At 38.4% G+C, this 22621-nt stretch overlaps 2 protein-coding genes and 1 long non-coding RNA gene across 10 annotated transcripts in view; 1 reads left to right on the top strand and 2 right to left on the bottom strand.

The window, feature by feature from the left end:
* LOC112047036 (phospholipid-transporting ATPase ABCA1) overlaps positions 1–13415 on the top strand; it is a 50544-nt gene extending 37129 nt beyond the window's left edge. For all 8 annotated transcript variants that reach the window (XM_052887852.1, XM_052887854.1, XM_052887855.1 and 5 more), the window contains 5 exons: positions 722–869; positions 1541–1748; positions 3121–3272; positions 3928–4013; positions 7389–13415. In XM_052887852.1, coding sequence (XP_052743812.1) covers positions 722–869; positions 1541–1748; positions 3121–3272; positions 3928–4013; positions 7389–7577 — 783 coding nt within the window. In that variant the 3' untranslated portion in view covers positions 7578–13415. The remainder of the gene's footprint in view (positions 1–721; positions 870–1540; positions 1749–3120; positions 3273–3927; positions 4014–7388) is intronic.
* A 3959-nt stretch (positions 13416–17374) lies between these two features.
* Positions 17375–18804, bottom strand: LOC112047040 (UMP-CMP kinase). The gene has a single exon (XM_024083949.2). The coding sequence runs from the start codon at positions 18677–18679 to the stop codon at positions 18044–18046; it is 636 nt and encodes a 211-aa protein (XP_023939717.2). The 5' UTR covers positions 18680–18804; the 3' UTR covers positions 17375–18043.
* Positions 18805–19655: 851 nt separating this feature from the next.
* On the bottom strand, positions 19656–22508 carry LOC112047072 (uncharacterized). The gene is made up of 7 exons (XR_008251894.1): positions 21930–22508; positions 21623–21671; positions 21264–21296; positions 20641–20712; positions 20381–20422; positions 20019–20067; positions 19656–19737 (listed from the first exon to the last, which is right to left on the bottom strand). It is a non-coding gene; the product is annotated as an uncharacterized LOC112047072 (long non-coding RNA).
* Between the last annotated feature and the right edge of the window lie 113 nt (positions 22509–22621).

Genomic DNA, 22621 nt, shown 5'->3' with positions numbered 1-22621 from the left:
AGCGCTAAAAGCTAACGCTTTTAGCAATAGAAGTAGCAAAGGGGGCGTGGCCTGCATACACCCGTGTGCGGAACAACCCAAGCGTGTCCGCGCATGTACTAGTAGTATTGTTTTGTTCTGTGACAAAAGGAATAAATAATATTCAACTCGTAAGTTCAACAAGTAAGGGTGACATATTTCATTTTTCACTAAATATTAAACAGCATTTTAGGCCACGACCCGGGGTACGCTGGTTTCAATACAAAGAAATGACACTTTATAAATCTAGTTACCTCATATAATATCTGTTGTTGCTACCATGCGAAGTTGAAACTGACTGGGTGCGTGCGGTTAGGAGGGCCGACTTGACAGTCTTTATAAAAAAACCACTGTGAATTACACTAAGAAAAGAGAGGGTTACAAGTAAGTTCATCGTCGATTTACCTCGGAAACCGTTATTTCGCGAAAGTTGGCTAGTGACTGACTGGCCGCATGGAAACAAATATTTTTATTTAAGTCTAAATTGCTGATGCAGCGATTTAGTCTGTGTGCATAAAATAATAATTCATATCAGAGCGTCGTCCTCTTGCAATACGTTGTCGCAACGCAGTTGTGGCATACGTTGATTCGTTGCGATGATGCAACACAACGCTCTAATGAGGAACCGTTTATCAGATAGCGACAACCGTTTTCAAATGTCGCGTCTGCAAGAAAGTTTATTTCCCTTTCCCTTTGAATCCAGTACCTGCAGTCGCTGGGCTACTGTCCGCAATTCTTCGGGCTGGACGACTTCCTCAGCGGGTATGACAACCTCGCGCTGCTGCTGACTCTACGCGGACTGTCGCCCCGTGACGTGGAGGCCGAGGCCAACACGTGGATAGAGATTGTGGGTGAGTGGACGATGGGGTCACTGAGGTTGTTTGATTTTTGCTCAGGAGGCAATTGGGTAATTTGATCGGATCAGTATGACAGCAAAAAATACCTTTCGTTTATTTAATAACAATGCGTTAATTTTGGATCGTCAATACATATTATGTCTCTAATTTCTGACTAAAATCCAATATTCCAAATCCATCGCCTAGAGACTCGGCCGTGAATATGCACTTATCAAAATCAAAATCAAAATCAAAAAATCATTTATTTTAAGTAGGCTCAGTTTACAAGCACTTTTGACACGTCAGTTGACTATTTGTAAAGATTCTACCACCGGTTCGGAAGGCAGGTTCTGCTGAGAAGATACCGGCAAGAAACTCAACAGTTGCTCTTTTGAAAAAGTCATACAGTATTATAATTTACAATTGATAACAATTACAATTTCTTATTTTCTTAGTTTCCTGTGTGTAGGTGGAAGCTGATCCAATGGCCTCCAAGCGCTTTTATCTTTAAGGAACTCATCAATGTTGTAATTATTATCAAGCATTGGTTATGGTTACCAACTCATTAGCTTGGAGCTCCTCATGTATAGGCCGCCGTCCGATCTGCGGGTGGAAGTCCACTCGACTGCGAGACGCTTGTAACCAAGTCTACCTAACACGTATAATGGTTGTGCGCGATATGCCAGGGCTGCAGCAGTACGCGCGGCGGCCGGTGCAGGGCTACTCGGGCGGCTGCGCGCGGCGCGTGGCGGCGGCCGCGGCGCTGTGCTGCGGCGCCGCCGTCACGCTGCTAGACGAGCCCACCGCCGGCGTGGACGTGGCCGCGCGCCGCCGCGTGTGGGCCGCCGTACGCCGCGCCGCGCGCGCCCGCTCGCTGGTCATCACCTCGCACAGGTAACGGCGCCTCGGCAGCGTCCGACTACCTCAACACCTACCTCTTCGCAATAGGGAAATCTCCCTCCGAAAATTGATACTTCTGTGGAAAAGGGGACACTCCGCGACATGCCATATTCGAATGCCTGTGATGATCTGAGAGGGGCGATACATGGGGTAGATGGCCACGTAGACTCCGGCAGCCTGATTGCGCGTATGCTGTCAAGCGAAGGAGAGTGACAGAAATATGCACAAATGCTCCGGAAAATAATGATAAGAAAGGAAGAAATGGAAAAAGAGGAGAAAAAGAAATGGGAAATACCCTAGAGGCAGTTAGCACGATGTAATGCCATGCAGTTCCGTGCTAACTCTGACGATAAAAAAAAAAAAAGCAGCGTCAACAGGAGCTTTGGGTGAGCGCAGAACTCAGACCAATTATTGTATAGGACCTGCCTCGCTAGACGTCAACGATCTAATGCGATTATAAAAACTGTCTCTGTAGAATCGATGTTAAATAGTTGTAATCGTGTTCGTCGGTTAAAGAGCTCCGTAAAATACCTTTTTGTGGTCCTCCTATAATTGGTCTGAGGCGCAGAAGCATCACCTGATGTATTTATTTATTTGTAATGCCAACAATGATAGCAGAAAACATTATATATACGTAAGTTACAAAATTCTTGGACTACTGCAGCCATCTTTTACAGGCATTCACAGCACTGCAGAGTCCGGTTAAAAACTTAAAGTAAAAGATTAACCTACAATCTAAAATAATTTACCAAAAATTTACAATAATAATAAAAATAAAATAAAATAAAATATGTAGCCAAAAGGCAGAAGCAGAATAGGGGGGCGGAACGACTCTAAGTCTATAATATGTTCACATTAATATTATACACATAATTATATTATACAATTGTCTCCCACATTGAAAATCTGATTGAAGTAAAAATTGTGATAGTCATTAGTATGTTTCGTACCTCCAGTGACGGATGGCAGCAAGACAGACGTGGCGCGGCTCTAAGGGCATCTCTGAAACTTAGACCTTTGCTTAGAAGGCCGTCCTGGAAGGGTGTTTTGGGCATCTCCTCTGAAACTTGGACTTTGCTCAGAAAGCCGTCCTGAAAGGGTGTTTTGGGCATCTCCTCTGAAACTTGGACATTGCTTAGAAGGCCGTCCTGGAAGAGTGTTTTGGGCATCTCCTCTGAAACTTGGACTTTGCTTAGAAGGCCGTCCTGGAAGGGTGTTTTGGCCTGAGTGTATCAAAGCTTCCGAGATCGTGAGTTATTAGCCCACGTCCGGGTGAAGTCAGATATCGAGGCCCTCGTATTCGCCTGCGACGTAGAGAATGCTCGTTTAGCTCACTGTGTGTACAATAACCGAGTGCCCCCCGCAGCATGGACGAGATGGAGGCGCTGTGCGGACGCATCGCCATCATGTCTGGCGGGCGCGTGGTGGCGCTGGGCGAGGCGGCCGCGCTTCGCGCCGCGCACGCCGCCGGACACGCCGTGCTGTTGAAGCTGACCACGCGCGGTGACGCACAGGATGGTACGTACTCTATCTCTGCTGTCCCACTTCATCACACTTCACCGTTCTCGTTTTGCTCTCCCCATTATCGGATCGGTACACACTCAAGCCTTCTTTTTCTACTCTCCCCGTTATCGGTACACACCTCACCCTTCTCTTTCTGCTCTCCCCTTATCGGTACGCACTTCACCCCTCTCTTTCTACTCAAGTTTTATCAGTACGCACTTCACTCCTCTTTCTACTCTCCCCATTATCGGTACACACCCAAGCCTTCTCTTTCTACTCTCCCCGTTATCGGTACACACCTCACCCTTCTCTTTCTGCTCTCCCCTTATCGGTATGCACTTCACCCCTCTCTTTCTGCTCTCCCCTTATCGGTACGCACTTGACCCCTCTCTTTCTGCTTACAACAATAATTGTTTAACGATTCCAAGAACAAGGAGAAAGCTCCGCGTCCGCAAATCGAACTTCAAACTCATTTGACAATGACATGACATTGAATTCTTTTTTCTTTTTCAACTGGTCCACCGCTTTGCGTTCCAAGTCGAGAGAAAATGTTGTTATAATATGTTCACATTAATATTATACACATAATTATATTATACAATTGTCTGATAGTTGAAAATCTGATTGAGGTAAAAATTGTGATAGTCATTAGTACGTTTCGTACCTCCAGTGACGGATGGCAGCAAGACAGACGTGGCGCGGCTGAAGGCGACCTTGCACCAGAAGTTCAACTGCACCTTACGGGACGAACATACGGTAAACATCACGCTTTTTATCTTGGCAATAAGTACTGTTGTTTTTATGTGAAAAATCTTTCTATCACCATTGTCAGCCTATTAGAATGGCTGACTATTTTATGGAATGATCGAAAGATTGAGAATTGTCTAAATATTAGTATTATATTTCAGGCTTAATATCAAATTCCTCTCGTAAGCCCTATTTAGTCTTAGGTTCTGCACCTAATTGGACTTTATTAATGGATACATATGAAAAACATAAATTCCCAATGCATATAGGGTAAAGGTGGTCAGTACTGGGCAAAACTTTGTATGGACGGCAAAAACAAAACACAGCCCCTAGTCCCCGGCAGCCCCGCTATTCCTGGCTCTGGCAGCGGTTATGGTAACGGCGGGGCAAGGGGTGTTAAGAATCTCCGGCAGAGATTCCGCTGCCAACCCCGACGACTAGACCTGGCAACATACAACGCACGCACTTTGAGGGCCGACGAAAAGGTCATCGAGCTGGAAGAAGTTATGAGCAAGTTGCACTGGGATATCATAGGATTGTCTGAAGTCCGAAGAGAGGGGGAGGGCTCGATAATCCTTGAATCCGGCAACATGCTCTACTACCGGGAGGGCGACCAACAGTCCCAGGGTGGTGTCGGATTTATCGTTCACAAGTCCCTCGTGAACAATGTTGTAAAAGTCGAGAGTGTGTCGAGCAGGGTAGCGTTCCTGGTCCTCCGAATTACCAAACGGTATTCGTTGAAGGTTATACAGGTTTACGCACCGACCTCGACACATCCCGACGAGGAGGTAGAGGTATTGTATGAGGATATTTCTAAAGCCATACATGCCTCAAACTCTTATTACAATGTTGTGATGGGGGATTTTAACGCAAAGCTGGGCGAACGTAGCGGTTCAGAGTTGAAAGTGGGACGATTTGGATATGGGCAACGGAACGATAGGGGCCAAATGTTGGCTGACTTCATGGAGAAGGAGGGCCTCTTTATGATGAACTCCTTCTTCAAGAAGCCACCACACAGGAAATGGACCTGGATGAGCCCCGATGGTTCCACGAAAAACGAGATCGACTTCATCTTGTCTACCAGACGGCAAATATTCAACGATGTTTCTGTGATCCATAGGGTGAAAACCGGTAGCGATCACCGAATGGTTAGAGGCACGTTGAATATCAACATTCAGCTGGAACGGTATCGACTGGTGAAGTCTACGCTCCGACCTACTCGTGCCCATATTCAAAACCCCGAGTCCTTTCAACTAGAACTGCAGAACCGCTTTGATTGCCTAGCGAATTGCGAAACTGTGGACGATCTGAACAACAGGTTCGTGGAAACTGTCCATTCCGTTGGGTCTAAGTTCTATAAGACCCACCGTGCGAAAAGAACCAAAAAGTTCTCGGACCAAACACTTAAACTCATGGAAGAGAGGCAAGAAATGAGATTACAGTCTTCAGCAGATGCGTCAAAATACCGACAAATCAGTAGACAGATCTCTAAGTCGCAAACCAGCGACTTGCGAAATTTCAATACCGAGCGTATTAAAAATGCGATTGAAAATAATCGAGGCTCGAAAGTTTTCGCCAGAGATCTGTCTATTGGACAGAGGCAGCTGACGCGTTTGAAGACCGAACACGGTAATCTAATTTCTTCCAAGCCCGAGTTATTAAGTGAGGTCGAGAAGTTCTATGGACAGCTATACACGACTACTCAGCAGCCTGTTGTCAATTTGGCTAAAGACCCCAGAGCCAAGTTGACCCGACACTATACCGAAGATATCCCGGACGTCAGCCTATACGAGATTAGTGTGGCTTTCAAACACCTAAAGAACAATAAGGCGCCAGGTGAGGACGGAATCACAGCAGAACTCCTGAAAGCGGGTAGAAAACCGATACTTAAAGTCCTTCAGCGATTGTTCAATTCCGTCATTCACGAGGGCACGACGCCTGAGGCGTGGCATAGGAGCGTGGTGGTTCTGTTCTTCAAAAAAGGTGACAACACCTTGCTGAAGAATTACAGACCCATCTCGCTGCTAAGCCATGTTTACAAATTGTTCTCGAGAGTCATCACGAATCGTCTCGCTAATAGGTTTGACGACTTCCAGCCTCCCGAACAAGCCGGTTTCCGAAAAGGCTTTAGTACCATAGACCACATCCATACGCTGCGGCAGGTTATACAGAAGACTCACGAGTATAACCAGCCACTTTGCTTAGCGTTTGTGGACTATGAGAAAGCCTTTGATTCGGTGGAAACCTGGGCTGTGCTAAGGTCATTGCAGAGATGCCGAATTGATTACAGGTATATCCAAGCGTTGAAGTGCTTGTACGAAAACGCCACTATGTCAGTCCGTATTCAGGATCAGACTACGAGGCCAATCCAGTTGCAGCGAGGAGTGCGTCAGGGAGATGTGATCTCTCCGAAGCTATTTACCGCCGCACTGGAAGACGTCTTTAAGCTTCTGGACTGGAGCGGACTTGGCATCAACATCAATGGCGAGTACATCACTCAACTGCGGTTCGCGGATGATGTAGTCATCATGGCACAGACTCTGGATGACCTTAGTACCATGCTCAATGACCTCAGCAGCGTTTCTCAACAGGTAGGCCTGAAAATGAACATGGGCAAAACAAAAATAATGTGTAATGCTCATGTATCGCTCCACCCAGTTATAGTTGAGAACGCTGCACTCGAAATTGTAGACGAATACATATACCTAGGACATATGATCCAGTTAGGTAGGTCCAATTTCGAGAAAGAGGTGAACCGTCGAATCCAACTCGGCTGGGCTGCATTCGGGAAGCTTCGCGACATCTTTTCGTCCGAAATTCCTCAGTGCCTGAAGACAAAAGTCTTCGAACAGTGCGTGTTGCCAGTGATGACCTATGGTTCCGAGACTTGGTCGCTAACTATGGGCCTCATAAGAAGGCTTAGAGTCACACAGCGGGCGATGGAACGAGCTATGTTAGGAGTATCTCTGCGTGATCGAATCAGAAATGAGGAGATCCGCAGAAGAACCAAAGTCACCGACATAGCTCAACGAGTTGCGAAGCTGAAGTGGCAATGGGCGGGGCACATAGTTCGAAGAGCCGATGGACGTTGGGGTCCCAAAGTGCTGGAATGGCGACCCCGCACTAGTAAGCGCAGTGTTGGCCGACCCCCCACCAGGTGGACTGACGACATCAAGCGAGTCGCAGGGATTCGCTGGATGCAGGCGGCTCAGTATCGTGATGTTTGGAAGTCCCTACAAAAGGCCTATGTCCTGCAGTGGACGTCCATCGGCTGATATGATGATGATGATGATGATAGGGTAAAGGAATTCCTTAACCCTACGTCCATTGGTCACAAGTCCGGGACTCTGCTCGGAGAGCTAAGACATTCGTCTCATATTGCAGACCATGTTGCACTACCACATCAACGAGACGATGCGCTACAGCGACCTGTTCTCGGAGCTGGAGCACCTTCGCAACGAGTTCCCTGACCTGCTGGAGGACTACTCCGTGACGGAGACCACGCTGGAGGAGGTGTTCCTCTCCTTCGCGAAGGCCGAGAGCCAGCAGGAGCCGGTGCCGGTCGCTGTGTAACTCTGGACGATTGAAAGTCTGACTCACATTGGCTGCTGTCACGCTTTATTAACCAAAGATTTTATACTATTATAGCTTGGGAAATCGTTTCGTTCGACAATCCCATGATATGCGGGCGACGGGAGGGGAAGGACTGCACGGGTATGTAGTCGTGTGCGCAGGGCTTCGCTACCCCTCTCCCAGCCCGCGCGGGCCATCGGGAGTGTTACGAACGAATTTGCCTAGATATAATGCTACTTTATAGTCGTTGGTAGCCAATGTGACATAGACTAAAACTTTTTTATTTTTTAAATTCCATTTTTCTGCACGTGTGAGTTTTGACTTTTGAGTGCTGTTGTTTTATCAATTTTGTCACACACTCGGTTTTTTTTAATCCATCATCTATCGAGGCCTTTAAGGACTGGTATCCAGGGTCGTAAAAAAAATAATTAAAATCATTCTCTCGATGTAAGTCTTTGTTCTGCACAGACAACTTTTGGAAGCATTTTGTAGTATACAAAACGGTCCGGTAATTACTCTAATCAATTCTGCGACTAATTCAAATTATCTACTAAGAAATGATAAAATAAATCGTATATTTTTATAATGGATAAATGTGGCAGGGACGTAGCTACTGGTGTCGACTACAGGGGCCCCTAACGTGTGAAAACAAACATTAGTAAATTACAATCCACAATCTCACTTGATTTGGTGTTTCCCGGAAAAAAATAAAAAACTGCCTATGAGCTTTCATCTTAAAAATGTCAAAAATAAATAGACAAACTTGAAAAAATTTAAAATGACTTGAAAAACTTTTTTTTCCTTCAAAACAGATTGAAATGGCGTAACTTCGATGACTATAATTACATATTATAATTAATTTACTTTTTATTATACAAATAATATCCAGTAGTTTATGTATATTCCAATTTAGATTACAGATGTAATATGGGAGGACTCAGATTATAACTGCCGTATCAAAAGTAAAATCTTTCAAAAATTTGTCTGCTAGAGCCAGGACAAAGATTTATGTTTTTTGGATATCATCAATAGTTAATAAAATTCATTAAAATCAAACATTCCATCATAAATTCATAGTATTATTTAGAATTTCAGTTTATTTATTTTATATAGTCTTTAGAATCTCTATGGAATAATCACAAAGTCTTGGTTATTCTTATGTTAAGTGATTAGTGTTAAGTCAATATTAAATGTGTTTGCGACACGTAAAACCGTTTAGACAGCTTGATTTAGTGATGTAACTTAATCATCGATCTCGTATTAAAAAGTGGATGCACAATCAGTGACCAAAAAATGTCCCCACACAATGAGTGCCAAACACAACTTCTTGGCACTCAATTGAAGTAGTCGCATTTGAAAATTCAACCTTAAACTCAATTCTTAAGGTATAATTTTCTTTACCAATAATTCTTAAACAAAGCAAAATTGGCCAGTTTTTAAGTGAAATTTTCTACATGATTGTGCGTCCTTTTATTACAAGAGGTCAATGAACTATGTGTATTTTCAAAATATAATCGATAAAAAATATGTAATCGTAAACAATGTATAATCGTAAAAGATATATAATTAAATTGTATAGAACGAAATCCTGCTATAGCCATTTTATGAAAGAATGCATATTGGACTAATTGGAGGGAAACTGAAATATTGGCCGAATTTAAAAGATAAACTTTGTTATATACTGTTTTCAAAACAGTTGTAGTTTGGTATTTATAATTATAGTGCTTTAGACAAGATTGTTGTTGGTACGTATACTGACATTCGCTTGGATTTTACTGCTACGCGTATCTCGGTATAAGATAGCAAAAAGAAACAAATGTTGCTTTATTCATATTTCCCTAGAAGTATATATTTTTTATTCTCTTTTAAAGAGCTTAGTCACTAAAGTGAGAGCTAAGAGTTAAGAGAGCTACATAGCTCTCATAATGCTACTTAAGGTAAAAACATCCATTAACTAAAGCTATCTTAAGACTAATTAATATTACCTAGAGAAGTATATTTGTACATGTCATTATATTTATTTCTTAGACGTTTTATTGCTATAATGCGAAATTTTTTGACGTTAAAACAACAAAAAAGCAGAAAACAGCAAAAAAATGTGGATTTCGGAAACGAAATATAACAGTAATTATAGTAATGAGTAAAAAAAATGCATAGAAGGCATAATCGATATCGATGACTGCTGTCCTTTGTACTAAAGTAAAGCTAACAGATTAATCGATATACAAATAAGGACTATATTCGTCACTATTTTTGTCTATAAAACGCCACAGTTACGTTAGCTGATCTATTAACACACATCTCGAGCGAGTTCAGAGCGTTTTGTCAGCCTCCGTGGCGCAGTGGTATGCTCGGTGGATTTATAAGACGGAGGTCCTGGGTTCGATCCCCGATTAGGCCGATTGAGGTTTTCTTAATTGGTCCAGGTCTGGCTGGTGGGAGGCTTCGGCCGTGGCTAGTTACCACCCTACCGACAAAGACGTACCGCCAAGGGATTTAGATTTAGGTACGATGTCGTGTAGAAACCGAAAGGAGTGTGGATTTTCATCCTCCTCCTAACAAGTTAGCCCGCTTCCATCTTAGACTGCATCATCACTTACCATCAGGTGAGATTGTAGTCAAGGGCTTACTTGTAAAGAATAAAAAAAAAGGCGCGATAAAATTTTGCATACAGATATTTATCCGGCCAATAAAGTATATTCCTAAATTCAGTCCATAAGGGGATGAAACCGGGGCCCAAGGTTCATCAAGGGTTTCCACGCGGACCATCGATACCTACCAGTAGCGAAGGCTGAAATTTTGTAATAGGTAACCCGAACATGTGCTTTTTGCGTGCAGGCGTTTTTTTTTCAAAGATTGTAGAAATGCTGTGGTAATATTACATTTACTCGAGATATGTAGGTACATATATATGCACATATTTCGAGCATATAAAATAATATATAATTATAAATATGTACAAGTATTTATGGATTATAAAAAGGTAAGCCGCTAGGAATCGGGTTGTTTAGACTCCTCCCTAAATATGGTCTTAACGAGAACATATACGCTAACCCTATATCTTGTTACTGTGTCTACGTACTAGACAATACACCAATCATCACTACTGCGTTCAACTGTACTTTATAGTTCCTACTATTGAGCGAACCATAGGAGCAAACTTGACCATTTGGTCAAGTTCAAGAAAACAGTAGTGCACATATTTCGAGCATATAAAATAATATATAATTATAAATATGGACGAGTATTTATGGATTATAAAAAGGTAAGCCGCTGGGAATCGGGTTGTTTAGACTCCTCCCTAAATATGGTCTTAAAGAGAACATATACGCTAACCCTATATCTTGTTACTGTGTCTACGTACTGGACAATACACCAATCATCACTACTGCGTTCAACTGTACTTTATAGTTCTTACTATTGAGCGAACCATAGGAGCAAACTTGACCATTTGGTCAAGTTCAAGAAAACAATAGTACTTTAGGCAGGTATAATATTTTAGCACTTCATCCAAAAACTTCGATCAACCAATCCTTCAATGGTCCCCGCTGTTTTATGTTGCGACATGATATATTCTTACAAACAGCTTCTCTAGTACGTAGTCACTCAATGTCGTTATTTTCAATGCGTGACTTCTCATTAGCGCACGCTGACAATATTTGAGGCTAATTGTTGTGTCTTGCACTGTGATACATAATGTTTAAACTAAAAATAGCATTTTTTGAAGTACGTACATTTACACACAGTATTGTGAAACTCCTGTGATCTAAGAATATTGATATATTTTTGACAATTTCGTATTGTAAACAGTGAGATGTTATAATCTATAGAGCGCTTACTATTCCATTTGTACCGCTTAATTACGAGTAATTCCTATCTAATTGTATTATAGAGAGGTACTTTCACTATTTTCCCATTTTTTTTTAAATATTGTGTAATAAATATTCCGACCTGTGTGTATATTTTATGTATATAATGTCTGAATCACCTAAAACATTTTCCATTTAAAACATTATTAAAAACCAAAGTATGTAATATTAGAGTATTATAATTATCAGTTATTATGTAATAGGTTCACTATATTTATTTATTATTATTTGCAATTTATATTTACCAATTTGTAAGGCCACATCTGATTTATAAGACTTTAGTTTGTAAGCTTGTTTAATATAAATATAAAAGACATTGTAACCAATCTTAACTTTGATTTTGTGTTATAAGACTGAATGAACCAACATTGCTGAAACTCATTTTGGATGCACCTACAAATACGTCACGCCACATCGATTCTCTTTCTACAAACGCTAACGCTTCGAAAAGTGTCACATCGATCGTAGATCGTTAGATGGGCCCCGAAACGTCATTGGTTTCGCACGTTGAGTACGTCATCACTCGTAACACCTTTCTCTTTATTCATATTGCGGCTTGTGTTTTTACACTTCCAAAATGAACACGAAGTCATAATTAAAGGATTAAACAAGAAAAAGTAGTAAACTGTTTTTTTTTAATTCACGTCCACTCACAGCATGCGCGTACTAAGTTTAAAATGTGCGTGCACATCTTTGAGTAATGACATAACATTGTGCGTTCTTTAATATGGAGGGGCCCATCTATCGATTTATATCGGATGGGTAATGACAGATCTGACCGATAATTCGATCACGTGACTTGTCGATAGCAAATGTCATTCCCATACATTATTTAATTTACGAAGCGATTGCGATTGTAGATAGAGAATCGAATTGCCACATGGCTACAGACAGGCCCTGGTCATAGACAAACTACAAAAATGTTTAGGTTCTTGAAAAATATGGTACAGCATAACTATGTTACATGTTTTTTTTTATGGTTTGGTTTGGTTTTTTTATGGATGGTTTAGCAAGAACATCAAGTCAAGTCTCACTTCAAAAAAAAGCTTGGTTTTTTTAAAGAAGAATATTCTTGTCTATTGTCTAGACGAGTCTATTAAACGATTTGTACCACATGAACATGATTCAGATAATTTTTTTTTACCAACTTCCGTACTCTGTAATGAGAATTTTTACTGCAAATTGCTTGTAAGAAAGGAAATCAGTATTTCACACTCCGACTACGTCGAACCCGGGACTTCGTCCGAAATTACTATGACTAACTACTGAACCTATGAGGCAGATCTGATTGGTGCGCTCAAAATGGCGTTTCAACTTTCAGTGTAATATACCTACTGCCCTTGACGTATTATTTAAAACATGTATATTAATTAGTAAATATATGTTACTGTAAATGGCCGAACAATGTTAATAAATCTTAGATCTTACTTTTTTACAAAAAAAAAACTGTTTATCTTGATAAGATATTGTATAGTTAGCGTTACTTTGCGGAAGTTATGTACAATGAATAATGAATTTATTTGGTATTTTTTTTGCGAAAATTTAATAAAAAGACCTGTGTGCCTAGTGGGAGTTTTCAATGTTTTCATACTGTAACTATCGCGTTAACGTAAACGCGAATTTATATGGAATTGAAAAAGTTGTGTATTAGTGCCAATAGATGGCGCTGTTTCAATTCTTTAGAAATTCGCGTTTACTTTAACGCGATCGTCACAGTAGAAGCCACTTGCATAGTTCTGTAGTGTTATAACATTTTGCACTGCCGTTATGTACCCGTATTATTGGCAGTGTTACTAAATATTATTAATACTTATTTTATTTAAGTACTTATACGTCCAATAGATGTCTATTATGTAAACAAGTTTCCAGTACTTATTTTATACTGCGCTAAGGTAACCACTATTAATGTAAGAAACAAAGACTGTATAACAGTGCTTGATTGGTGTTAAATAAATGTTCAAATATTCAACCTTGTTATTTTAACTGATAGCCAGAAATATACGTATATATTGCACAAAATCACTAACGCGACTAGCAGCGTGACGGTGTTCACGCTGCCTAACAAAGAACTGCAGGCTAATTCACTATCTTTGACGTAGTTGGCATACACGAACTTGAGATTTTATGTACACAGTAGGTAAATGACATTATGTCAATTGATTTGATGTTTATTATAATAGGTTGATAGACCGAAATAGTGAATAGGCCAGCTGGACTCAAGTCATCAAATAGCCTTCGCTGTCGTAACAACTTTATACAAATAAATCCGGTTTTAACGGCCTTCGTGGCGCAATAGTATGCGCGGTGGATATACAAGACTGAGGCCCTGAGGTCCTGGGTTCGATCCCCGGCTGGGCTGATTGAGGTTTTCTTAATTGATCCAGGTCTGGCTGGTGGGAGGCTTCGGCCGTGGCTAGTTAGCAATCTACCGATAAAGAAGTACCAAGTGATTTAGCGTTCCGGTACGATGTCGTGTAAAAACCGAAATGGGTGTGGATTTGCATCTTCCTAACAAATTAGCCTGCTTCCGCTTCCATCTTAGATTGCATCATCACTTACCATCATGTGAAATTGTAGTCAAGTGCTAACTTGTATATAATATAAAAAAAACCTCCTTTTTATAATAAAATAAATAATATATAATGAATGTAAATACCACCCGTAGGTACTTAAAGAACTCTTATAGTCGGATGAAATCTTTATGAAGTCTCGGAAATCAGCTTCGGATGTCGCTACGCAGGTCACACCTCAACACGGGTGGGAGGAAGGCGAGTGCAGGGAGGTACCGCGCCACTACGTTACCGCTGATATCTAAAATCTTGTATTGCGCAGCTTGACGCACGATGATCCAAAACGTTGTATATTGCTATTGTATGCAATATAGTCTAAGAGCCCGTGAACCCCAGAGCTTTGTCATTTTATAAAAGCTGAAAGTTTGTCAGCTCATGCTCCTACCGTAAGTAAGTACGTCCATCCGTCCATGAGAGCTGCGATACCACATACAGACATCGACGTCAAACTTATAAATAACACCACTATTTGCAACAGCGAACTTGGCCAAGTGCAGAGCTCCATAACAAAGACGTAAGCACCCGTAAGAGTGCTTATCTTACATTACCTATCTCAGGGGCGTATCTACCGCCACATCACCGGTATCAATTATGCGGGGCATAGTACAGGGACCCTTACGTGTGAAAGCAATATTTTGTAAAAAGTTATCTACAATAAGTCTCAGTTAATCTGGTGGTGATTCCTGGGAAAAAAAAAACAAAAAAACTGCAGAAGTGACTAAAGTAAAAAAAGCAATACATTGTGTTGAAAGACTTAGAGAGGAGAGTATGTAGCGTTATTCATAAAAATATTATTATATTATTATTTTAGCTTATCTACATTAATATTTAGTTCGTAGATTATCTATAAGTTTACAACGTACCAAATTGTAAGTTAACATGTGCGCCACACATATGGCGCGCACATGTCGATTCTAACACTCAAGAGCACATTGCTAACCCAATGTATTTACTTATATTAAAACAGTTGAACAGTAAACGGCGATCGATAAACACGCTTTTCTTTGCCACCTTACCTTCTTACCACACGCGGCAAAAGTAAATCAATAACTAAACAGATTTTTCGGGATTTGCCGCTAGTCTGTCGCCTCCCCCCCCCCCCCAAAAAAAAACTAATTTTTATATAGGGCCCTATACCGCACACTTCGCCACTGACCTATCTTGAACGTTTCCGATACTATCTGCAATCGTGATGAACATAATTTTGCATGAGGAAGTAACCATCTCAGTATGTAAGTTGTATTGAAATCTTAATAGGTACAGTGTTATCCTTGAAATCTTAATAGGTACAGGAAGTAACCGGTCTTGAGATATTTTTTATATGTGAAATGGCAAATGTTATTTAAGAATTTTTATTATATTAATACTAGCGGACCCGGTCAAGCTTCGCTTTGACTTGTGCGCTATTTCCCTACCCCTACCCTTCCCTACTCCCACCCTACCCCTACCCTTCCCTACTCCCACCCTACCCCTACCCTTCCCTAAAACTCTTCGTAAAAATCGTCGTACTTCAAGAAATATTCTAAAGAATTAGCGAAATCGGTTCAATCGTTCGGGAGATTTGCGCTTAACAACACATTTAACAATTAATTTTATTATATAAGATTAGTGACCGGAAATTAAACTTTATAATATTAATTAACACTTAATTGCCAATTTTAGATCGTGTGAATTACACATTATCATTATCGTGTGTGTTCTACAAGAGAAAAATTGTTGAAATGATAAAAAGTATAGTTTCGCGCGTTGCAATATCAAAGCAGACTATAGATAGGTATTATACTATACTATACCTACAGTTATGTAGTCTGAAATGGTCCTGGGTTCAAATCCTGGGTCGGGCTATGAGATACCTACTGAGTTTTCTTCTAAGAAATTATAGTCAATAATTGTCAGACCAGTGTTGGGAAGTTGGTAGTGTTACACCACCGTGCTCTGTTAAGCTGTCGGTCCCGGTAATTATTATAAGCATGTGACTGGTTGTGAACGAATCAGCCTAAACCCGCCAACCTGCATTGAGGCAGCGTGGTGGGTATAAGCTTCATATCCCCTCTCCTATAAGGAAAGAGGCCTGAGCCCTATAGTGGGCCTTTAAAATAGACTGATAAGACGATAGATTATATGTATTTGCTATAGGCTACATACGGGGCTGGATGTCAGGACCTTTTGGCAAATAGTTCCCTCATAAATCATATTTTATATTCTTTTAGACCTTGCCACAATGAACTGATGAAATATTGATCATTTGATCATCAAGTCTGTTAATTGAGTCTTAACAATACTGGTCTAAGATTCAGCTTATGGAATATTATCTGTTATTTATTTGGGATAAGAAATAAATGATAGAAAATATTTATAAGACTCTTAAATCTATGGAAAATATTCACATTGACACATTGCAAATAGGTTGCCTAGTTAAATTGCGCCTGGTCAGTATTAAATGATTAATTTTTGTACTATACCAATAATGAGTTAGATAAATACAGCTAGATAATATTGATAAGTATGGATTGCTGATAAAATGATAACCATACTGTTCATAACAAACACAAAGTAAAGCACCATAATTATCATATTTATTTACTTTAGAAACTTTAGAAACATTTTCAATATTTTGAAAATATTTCTAAAGTTTGAATACTCTCTTTCAGCTTAGCCTCCTCTCATACAAGGGGTGTGTTAGGTTAGATAAGTGTCTAGTAGGGTCTGGTATACATACACATTTATAATTTGCACATAATTTTATTTGGAACTTCAATGCTATTTTGTATTTACAGCTATTTCTTATTAGGTTAACTAACAACTTAAACACAATTCATAACATATTGAATTATTTTAAAGATCTGTGCAGTTTTATTAAGTCTGACAGCAAAATTTATTTAGGGTAAGGTTGCAAATTTGGAAATGATAATTTTAATAGTAAATTATAACTTTAGGCAACCTACAAGATTGTAATCAATAATATTACTACATTATTGACTAGGCAGGTAGTAGGCACCATATAAGAAACTTGGTTTCAACACTTTTAGAACCCAAATTTTCTGTCACAAGATTGCAATTATTTGGTAATGTGAAAACGGTTTTTACATTTTTAATTAGTAATTAGCCAACACCAAGTGGTGTCACTTGCGTAGTTCACATACCCATGAGGATAAAGGAATAAAGCCTTATTAGCTCAACGGTAAGAGCAGTTGGACTCAGTCTCATCACCAAGGGGTGGTGGTTCGATCCCCGCCCTGTTGGTTCAGGTAATGGTCAGTAGATTAGAAATTACCCATATAATACCTGACTTTAATCTATTTAAAATATTAGCTTTGATTAAACTGAGGATTTTCATATTTTAAAATAAAAAAAACTATTTGGTTTTATAACTTTGGTCTTTATTTACATATAATACATAACCATTTATTTTATTATTTGGAATTTCAATGCTATTAAAATTTTATAGCACAGAAGTTTATTGCTATTTTATAACTTGACATAATTTCCTACTGGTAGTAACTTTATTTCACAAATTGATAAGTTTTCTCATTAATACATTAAAGTTAAACAGTAAGCTTGTAAGATTCTAAGTACGATTTGATTTTCTTTAATTGAAAAAAATACTTGATACTGCAGTGTATGGCACAAGAAAGGATTAAACATAGATTACTTAAAGCTTCAAGAAACATGACTTGCAAAAGTGACTTTTAACCTTAGTTGGAATGTACAGTAAAAAATAACAATGCCACATTACAGTGAAGGTCTCACAATTCATGGCAACCTTGCTTTATTGCTATTCAAACTTATCATTTTTATTTCAGCTGTAGTTTTTTACAATACTGTTCACTGGCTGTGAATAAATAAAGGAAGTCTTAAACTTCACCAAATAATATTCCTTAGGAATTAATAAATAAATTAAGTGTACAAGGCTCACAATTTTGCAGATATTTACTAATTTAGCACTATACAACTTTATTTATATTCAAATTTGATTTAAATCTCCAGCAGCAATTATGCTTAACAGTAAGATAAGTTGATTTACTATTTAATTCTCTATCCGATGTAATTCATTGAAATGTTTTTTGACATCTGCAAACACATCCTCAGGGGGCGACTCGGCGTTGACCCTACGCACCAGATCTTTCTGCTCGTAATGTTCTATGATGGGCATGGTGGCGTTGAGGTATGTGTTGAATCTCTTCTGCAGACTTTCAAGGTTGTCGTCGGAGCGGCCACTACCCGCCGCGCCGCGTCCCAGGCAGCGCTCCGTGCACAAGTCCCTCGAACACTCGAAAAATAACACGAACAGCAATTTAACTTTATCAGACATGACACGCTCCCAGCCTTCTAGATTATCCTTGTTACGAGGGAAGCCGTCGATCAAAAACCGCGTCTTACCAGACTTCTGCATCGCTTTGTGTAAAAGCGAACACGTAACCTCTACGGGGACGATCTCGCCGTTCCGGATCTTCTCTTCGATCATTTCTCCATACTCAGAGCCGGGCCTCTGACGCTCCTCGCGCAGTAAATCGCCGGCAGAGAGATGTACGAATCCGAATTCTTTGGAAATAAAGGTACATTGAGTGCCCTTGCCGGCACCTGGAGCTCCCAACACAAAAACCACTTCGGGCAACATTTTATTAAAATAACTGGATAACGGTCGAAGAAACCTACTCCACATGAAATTGCGAAGCACGACTAATTAAAAATTATTATATTCGTTTAAATAACATGCGCACAGCCGCAACCTTGAGCGATTCGATTTTGACGTAACTAAAGCCAATGTTACCACTTGCCAAGAATACTTAGCCGAATCAATAGCTTAGTGTAAGTGTTGCCATCACAAGCTATTAAATCATCTAATTTATTATATGATTGCACAAATCGCATTATTACTGAGGCGTGCCGCGTGAGCATTATTTACTGGGATGAGGATTTGTAATTTTGAATGCAAGAATGCAGTAGACACGGCACGTAATAAATATGTATTTATCATGAAACATGCAACCATTACCATTTGATATCGATTCGGTTTTGTGTCACACTAATCGATAAAGTACCTACATTGGCAGGCTATTTCTCTTCTTAGTCTTACCTTTCTCTTTAGTCTCGCTCTCGACTCTCGTCGCTTTTCATTAGACAAACTACCTATTCAGATTTTAGCATAAATGTTAGATACTTGTACCGAATCGTAGATCTATGGTAGGTATTGACTTTTTGAATACCTACTTAATTTACTTAAAGGAGACAGCATTGCTTACTGTATAAAACAGGATTTTTGCCAATCTACGTTTGAATATGAATTCAACAACCTGTGCTACGTAGAATAAAATCAAACTAAACAGTCTCAAAGTTGTTATAGAACTTTAAATTCTTCAGGTTCTAATAATAGAATTATTTTAATGGTGTATGCGCTAAACTTCGAGTCTCCTATGAAAACGAGGAGCATGCCGCATGGGTATTGCAGCTGCGCACACGAAACACCCCAAGCGGGTCATAATATCAGATGCACAATTATCCGCCTAATTTAATTGAAAATTTGGCGCATATACCATTACAGCATATAGTAGCTGGCATAAGCTGGAAAAGCACTTTAACACCTGCCTAAAATATTAAAACAATATTAGTATAGGGCTTTTTAAAATTAAATCACATCATACTTTATTATCGTATATTTTTCGCAAGTTAAAAATAAACATAATTAAATAGCATTTAACACGTCACATCAGTATGGCTTACCTGAAAATAAAAATAAAATAATATTACTTCTGTTACAGGCAATGTAAGGTCCAAGATATTATTTAAATTCATCAGGTTAATTTAATATATTGACCTCAACAAATATTCAGAACAGGTCTGTGATAATTCATCATATAAACAACATTTTTATACTTTAATGGTTAGTGTTAAGTTTGGTATATTATGAAAATAAAACCAATTAAATTTTTATAAGTAGACCACAAGATTATCCTTATTTTATTATTATCCTTAATTTTATCTTTATTTAAATTTCAGCTTACCTATATTATGAAGACAGGCCTTTACGAGGTGCCAACATAACTGCTACACCTGTAATAATGTTAATTGAATTAGTATTTTAAATATAACATGTAAATAAATATGTATATATATACATATCAGGCCTGTTGAGCTTGTAATCCATCACTAAAATATTTGGTACAGTTTTATCATCATTATATTTTATCTTTAAGTTTCAATATACATAATTCTACACATTTGATATTAGATATTTCACTGAACGCTGATTTTTAAAACATTATCCGTTTTTTTATAACATTTAACGTTTTGCTTGATGTTATTGCTAATCACATGCAGAGGGTTTATAATTAAATGTCATAATATAATTTACTGAAGTTCTTACCAAGATGAAGCTGATAAGTAGGTATTCAGTCGACACACACACCTGCAAAGAGAAATGCTAGTTAGTATGATACACACATTATCACATACAGATATAACAGAACGATTGGTGTATCAGGCCTGTTGAGCTTGTAAACCATCATGATAATATTTGGTACGATTTTATCATCATTAAGACTTTATCAATGTTTCAAAAAGACGAGCCTATAACAACAACAAACAAACAAATCTTTCCTTTTTATTAACATTAGTTTAAATTACCTTTAAATTAAGATGAAGAAAACACACAAGGTCGCTCTGGTCCGAGGTTGAGGTTATGTAATGTTTGCATACCTGGAGAAATAAGTATATAATTAATATAAAAAATATGTAATTAGGGTACTTGACAGATTTTTTGTACTATTTTCAGTAAATAACATTAATTTTTTTCCTCAAATTACTTAAGAACAGGTCTGTTGACTCATCATTAAATAAGAAAATACACATCTCTTGCAAAAAAAAACATTGTCATTTAAATTAGCCGGCTCTAACCGGGATAGCCTAGTGGAGCCTCTGCCTCTGTTCCCAGAGGGTGTGGGTTCGAATCCGGTCAGGGGCAGGGGCTTCACCTCTAACTTTTAAGCTGTGTGCATTTTAAGAAATTAAATATCACGTGTCTCAAAACTGTCAAGAAAAACTTCGTGAGGAAACCTCACAATTTCTCATTCTGAGAGGAGACTCGTGCTCAGCATGAGCCGAATATGGGTTGATAACGAAAATAGGTGACAGGAGAATATGCATGTGAACACTGGCAAAGACAATATTAGTTTTATAAATGTTACTTGTCAAGATATATTACAGTAATGAAAAAGGAAATAACTCTTTTAATAATATTGTTCTCTTACTTCAGATTTCAGCTTGAATGTGGTAGTTTGTGTCTGAAAGAAAAATATTTATAAATAACGGATTTCTCATAAATGTATCTGTGCATTGAACAGTTTCTAAAAATCAGATCATAATATGTTATTTTTGTCCTCAATTTACTTCAGAACAGGTCTGTTAACTCATCATAAAATGCAACAAAATTAAAAAAAAGAACTAAAAACAATTAACTTGAACTTATTAATATATTCATTTATGTTTTATTAGATGTTTTAACTGGTTAAGCTTTTCTGTTTTATTTTTAATATCTAGTCATTTGAAGAAAGTCTAGGAAAGATTATATTCTGGAAAAAAAAAGTGATTTTCCAAACTATTTACATACCTTCTACTCGTTTCGGGCATCAGCAAAACTGAATGTATGTATTTGTACCCTGAAACATTAAAATTATCTATAAACAACTTATTCTCGTAAACTTACATTATATGAAAAGCATTCACTATAAATCAGGAAAATACATAATTTTTTGTCCTCAAATTACTTCAGAACAGGTCTGTTAACTCATCATATGAACATAAATAAAGATAATGAAACAATTTTGTTTAAATGCCATAAAAACCTTAGTTAATTTGATTTACTTTTTGAATATCAATCTAGACAAGAAAAATTGTCTCCTACTGATTTCACTCACCTAATAATTTCTGATTGCAAGCTATTGTACCTGAAAAAATAAAATTATCTATAATAACTACTTTCTGTACATAAGAACAGTTATGTTGATTTGTAGCAAATGTATTGTATAACTTTTGCTACAAATCAGTGAAATTAAATTATTTTTGTCCTCAAATGACTTCAGAACAGGTCTGTTAACTCATCATGTAAGCTTTGACTTAGTCCCATATTAACTTCTATTTTATCAAATGTAATTGTCATATTGGTCATATCCATTGAGCCGTGATAGCTCAGTGGATATGACCTCTGCCTTCGATTCGAAGGGCTAGCGTGGTGGACTATTGACCTAACCTCTCATTCTGAGAGGAGACTCGTGGTCAACAGTGAGCCGAATATGGTTGTTAATGATGATGATATTTTATTGTATATATTTAAATGAAACATTATTATTATCTTAATATTAGAACGAATTTACATAATCAATAATATTGGAGCAAGGGTATGTATATGTAGATAATATGAATATAGTAACAAAGTGAAGTATACCATAAATTTCGAATTTTGCGTTAAAAACTAAATCTTAATGTACATGCCAGAAACTTACCTATATGTTAAGGTTGTAATCATTTATCTGTAATGAGAACAAAAAGTTAAATATTACACATTCAGTTACATTAACAAATATTTTAAGCAAATCACTGTAATTTAAAT

Source organism: Bicyclus anynana, chromosome 20 (genome assembly GCF_947172395.1).
Source record: "Bicyclus anynana chromosome 20, ilBicAnyn1.1, whole genome shotgun sequence".
Lineage (NCBI taxonomy): Eukaryota > Metazoa > Arthropoda > Insecta > Lepidoptera > Nymphalidae > Bicyclus > Bicyclus anynana.
This window is presented reverse-complemented; position numbering and strand designations above follow the sequence as displayed.

Coding starts and splice junctions, on each gene's coding strand:
- LOC112047040 (XM_024083949.2), bottom strand. CDS start 18,679: ATGTGGAGTAGGTTTCTTCGACCGTTATCCAGTTATTTTAATAAAATG.